Raw genomic sequence first — 4,902 nt, 5'->3', positions numbered from 1 at the left:
TGGGAGCAGATTTTCGAAAGTTTGGAAAATGTAACATTGATGAAGAAACAGTAAACATTCTTTTTTCAGAAAATCTGCAAACTTTCTCGCTAAAGCGAAAAAATCATTGGCTTTTAGAAATATGGAAAAGTGGAGCAAATCGCGCACAATAACCATTAAAAATCGAACAGTTCACACCAAAAATGACATGAGAATTGACATACTTGTGACCTCAGACTGTGAGCTGACGTTAGAAAGATTGAAAAAAGTGCATTTTTTGAGAAATACCCTCTTCATGTTGAGGAAAATGCACTGAGCGGCAGCAGAAAATTTTTTATTCGATAAAATCTGCAAATTATCGCAATGAAACGAAAAAATCTTGCACATTTTACAAATTCAGGCGGGCAAAATAGGGCACAAAAGCCTCTGAACGATTGAATAGTTGTTATAAAAATGGTCATACTTGCAACCTCAGACTGGGAGCAGATTTTAGAAAGTTTGGAAAATGTAACATTGATGAAGAAACAGTGAACATTCTTTTTTCAGAAAATCTGCAAACTTTCTCGCTAAAGTGAAAAAATCATTAGCATTTTAGAAATTTGGAAAAGTGGAGCAAATCGCGCACAATAATCATTAAAAATCGAACAGTTGACACACAAAATGACAAGATAATTGTCATACTTGTCACCTCAAGCTGTCAGTAGAGGGTACAAAAATCTGTAGTCCCATCGAGGGAAAAAGCGCGAAAAGCGCAAACATTCTTCTTTAAGATCGTCTGCAAACTTTCTCACCAAAGCGGAAAAATCCTTGCTATTTAAGAAATTTAGACAGAGCATTGAGAGCAAATAATTGAGTAGTTGACACGGAAAAATGACATAAGAATTGTCATGCGTGGGACCTCAAACTGTGAGCTTACATTAGACAGTTTCCTACAAAGCACGTTTTTTTAATTCGCTCTTCACATGAACGCCAACAAGTGATTTTTCGAGAAAATCTTGCTCACGAAAATCAGGAAAAATCCTGCACATTTTACGATAGATCTTTCATATGTAGTAAAGACTTGAATTGAAATAACCGATTTTTGAAATATTTCCAGACGAGATTTTTGATGAAGATCCACGCATTTGTGCGAGGAAATGCCGGAAAAGTCCTCAACTACAAACCCCACTCCGATCAAACACTGTCGCTGGCCAGCCTGCGTGATTTTATGTATTTTCTGTACGCCCCAACGCTGGTCTACTGCGATCAGTATCCCAGGTAAGCGATTGAACCGTTTCATCCCCCAGTTCTTCCTCTACTTTGCCTGTTTTTCCGCAGAAGAGACGCAATCAGATGGGGATTCGTGGGGACAAAAGTAGTGGACTTCATCGGCGTAATTTTCTACTACGCTTTTCTTTTGGAGCGGTTTCTGATACCCGAACACAAAGACATTGGATTGCGCGCATTCACCCTCCAAGAGCTCATCTTGAAGGCGGTTAATAACTTCGCAGTGGGACTGATGTTCCTTTTGCTGGCCTTTTACGTCGTCCTTGATACGACTCAGAACCTAGTGGGCGAGTTACTCAAGTTCGGCGATCGTCAGTTTTATGAGGATTGGTGGACGTCCACCAACTACTCAGACTACTTCCGAACATGGAACATGGTGGTGGGCGACTGGCTTTACACGTACATTTACAAGGACATGTACGAACATGTCGTGCCGGGCAACAAAACCATCGCAAAAATCACCGTTTTCTTGGTATCCGCTGTCGTCCACGAATGGGTTCTGACTTACATGTTTGGGTTCTTTTTCCCCGCCCTTTTCGTTGCCTTCATCATTGTGGGCACCGTTCTGAGCTTCATCAGAAGCCCCAAGCTGGATATCGTCAATATCCTGTTCTGGTACATGCTGACTTTGGGCTCAGGGCTCCTATCCAGCGCCTACGCTATGGAGTACTTTATCAGGGTGAACCTGCCCAGTGAAGGTACTTCGTTGATGGACTTTCTCATTCCCAGATTGTTTACCAGTGATTCTATAGTGTATTGATTTTTTTTGTAAAACTGAATTCGCCTTTTTTTGAATTCTGGACAAAGTTGATCAGGAAAAACGCTCATCCGCCATCTGAGCTCGTATCGATCACCCAAAAATCCCAACCTTCTCACCCAACAGAAGAAATCTCCAATCACACGAAAGATTCAGCTTTGTTGGGTTTAAATTCACGTTCTCATTGTTTCTAATGATGAATTTAATTGCGACGCAGGAATTTGTTGATGGATTTCTATTTAAAACGCTGAAAACAAGCGTGCTTTGGCTGCGCACATCAATATTCGAGCGCGCTGATGCGCACATTAATTAAGGAAGTAAATGTTGCACCAGCGGTCCTCGGAACATCAACCAAGTCGCTGTAGATGGGGTTTTTTAAGGGTCGTTGAAGAAGTTTCTTAAGGAGAGAAGAGATTATGGAGTTTTCCATTTTTTCGACGCCAAAAGTTTCCATTGTTGCACGGGCACACCGATAGGGATCAGTTGCTGATTTTTATTTTTCACTCGAAAACGAGGCGTCGTACGAAAAAACTATAAGAGACCTTTTCGTTTCCCAATTGAACAGGGATTCGGAAAGTGATTTGGACTTCCGGAAAAATCGGGGGAATTTCGAGGTTGCCTCCAAACTGATCCTGAGAGTTCGGCAAAACTTTCTCCACTCCTCACGGCCAAACAGGTGATCCTGCCCTTTGAGTCTCTCCGAATTTTTAGATTCTCCTTTTTTGGCTTAAAGAACACTTGAAATTAAGCACTTTCAGAAAAAAATTCCTGGATGGACCATCAATCAAGCCAAAAAACCCTTGCAAACTTGTGAATTTCGCTTTTTTTTCAAAAGTTTGAACATCTTCTAACGTCGCCAATTGAATGAGGTTATCAGCGTCGGATTATTTGTATCTTTAAGCCGGGTTCTCATGAGTCCGGAATGCGTATCTTCCGACCAATCAGAAGTTGAACGCATGCGTTAGCCTCACCCATCCGCAGAAGTTCCCAAATTTTAATATTGAACGTGAAAACCTAGGTTATCTCCAGTGATGCTCCAGTGAAAGGTTATGTTCAGCGGCGTCATTTTCATTTTCTTAGAACGTAGGTACAAAGACAAAAGCAGATTTAACTTTTGGTTTCGAACGTTTATTTCATGAGCCTCAAAATACTGGCCAGAAAAAATGTAGAAAAAAGAGTTGCATCGTGTCTCGCTACCCGAAAGAGATGGCAACACTGTCGGCGGAATGCGGAAAAATAATCCGGATACATATGAACTGCGTGAATGGTAGTAGTAGGCTGCGCGCGCACTTTTCGCACTCCGCTGCCGCAAAGCATTCTGGACCCATGACGCCACGGTGTTGCCACGTATTTTTCCTTTGGTTAGTTTTGAGTTTGTTTGTGTTAACGTTGAAGCGATTTTTTAATGAAACCAAAAAATATTTGCAAAAACGAAAGAGTTAAATAATCTAAACCGACCCAAACGGCTTAAGTTAAAGTGTTCTTTAAGTTAAAACAAGAAAATAATAAAAATATGCAGAAACTGCTAGTCGTAACCCCAGCAACGGGACTAGTAAGAATAATTCACCAACTGTTTGGAATAAACTGAACCGGTGGTGAAAATTGTGCAGAGATGCTCAGACGTCGGTCAGCATCTGGACAACTGGTGGGGGAAACTGATCTGTCATGAACGTCAGAAGCATATGAGTGGAAAACAATAGTGCGTCTCAAGTGTAAATAAATACAGTGAAATGTGAGCGAAGGTAGCGATCAGAATGAGTATATAACACAATAAGTGTCCCGTATCAGACTCATTAGCTATTAATTTGTCGGCTCAATCTCAGCGTAGGTTAGTCGGTGAATTATCAAAACAGTTCTTTTATCTATTATTATCATTATCTCTTATCGATTACGCGATATTCAGATTTGCTAGTGAAAAAATTTGACCGCACTTGTAAAAAATCCCATTCAACATGGTACTCAGTTCGGTGTTGTGCATCTCAGATTTGAACGGTACGAACGCGTCCAGCCTGCATTCAGACTTTCTGGAACCGACAATGTTCGAGGTTCCACTATGGTTCGAAGACATTCCAAACATGCCCTGGTTATGGTCGGTTATCGGGTCCATACTGGTTGGACTCACTGGAGTGCTTCCCGTGTTCTTCATGGATGTCGAAGAAGTCGGTAGCATGGGCAAAGGAGGTTAGTTTCCGGCTTTTATGCAACAATGCCGACTGTTTGCACAGCGCACAATACGGCTTGAGTGAGAGAAAGTCTGATTACAGCATTATCATCATTGGAACCCTCTGAACATGAACCAAATAGCAAGATAAAACGGAAACTCGTGTTGTGCCACAAGCACGGGGGGACCCAATAAGATCCAGCCAACTATAACAGTGTATCAGCGACAGCACTTGAAGTTTAAACTAAAATTTATCTTGCAACCGTAGCGTCAATGTTGACCTCGCAATTTTATTATTCAAGTTGAACTCATATGGATAAGGCTATCGGAACCCCAGATACTTAATAATTGCATCTTGAACAAAGGCTTTTACATATAATGGATCAACATGTCCATAATCGATTTCCCCCCCATTTAATCGACACCAAATAGTTTACCACAAATAAGCGCATCTTTGATTGCGCTAGTGGCCTTGGTAGTTCCCAAGCCAGTTCCAAACCATCTTCCGCTTCACAAACTATTAAAAAAATTAAAAAATTTTTTTAAATTTATTGTTGCCCTTGAAAAAGTTTTTTTTTTAGCTCAATCGCTTAAAACGTGCCGAAAATTTCTATTATTTTGGATCTGAAACTTCTAGCATGTTTTTCCGTCAGTTCACTGCATTCCTCGCGTCCGTCAGCTGAAAATGATGTAAAATTTACATTTTGAGAAAATTTTTATTTTTTCAAAAAATCGACTT

At 40.7% G+C, this 4,902-nt stretch overlaps 2 protein-coding genes across 2 annotated transcripts in view; both read left to right on the top strand.

Moving 5' to 3' along the window:
• Window positions 1–2,081, top strand: part of LOC109542077 (sterol O-acyltransferase 1) — a 5,237-nt gene extending 3,156 nt beyond the window's left edge. Inside the window, exons 6-7 of the mRNA XM_019911132.2 lie at window positions 1,076–1,236; window positions 1,297–2,081. Of these exons, the coding sequence (XP_019766691.1) occupies window positions 1,076–1,236; window positions 1,297–2,005 (870 nt within the window). The 3' untranslated portion in view covers window positions 2,006–2,081. The remainder of the gene's footprint in view (window positions 1–1,075; window positions 1,237–1,296) is intronic.
• LOC125504662 (zinc transporter ZIP13-like) overlaps window positions 1,297–4,902 on the top strand; it is a gene marked incomplete in the record, with an annotated part of 9,012 nt that continues 5,406 nt past the window's right edge. Inside the window, 1 exon segment of the mRNA XM_048667005.1 lies at window positions 1,297–4,183. Coding sequence (XP_048522962.1) covers window positions 3,955–4,183 — 229 coding nt within the window.

The sequence above is a fragment of the Dendroctonus ponderosae genome, unplaced genomic scaffold (genome assembly GCF_020466585.1).
Source record: "Dendroctonus ponderosae isolate FM_Combo_2020 unplaced genomic scaffold, Dpon_F_20191213v2 Dpon_F_20191213_5, whole genome shotgun sequence".
NCBI classification, from domain to species: Eukaryota; Metazoa; Arthropoda; class Insecta; order Coleoptera; family Curculionidae; genus Dendroctonus; species Dendroctonus ponderosae.
Note: the sequence above shows the minus strand (reverse complement) of the source record. Positions and strands in the feature narration are given on the sequence as shown.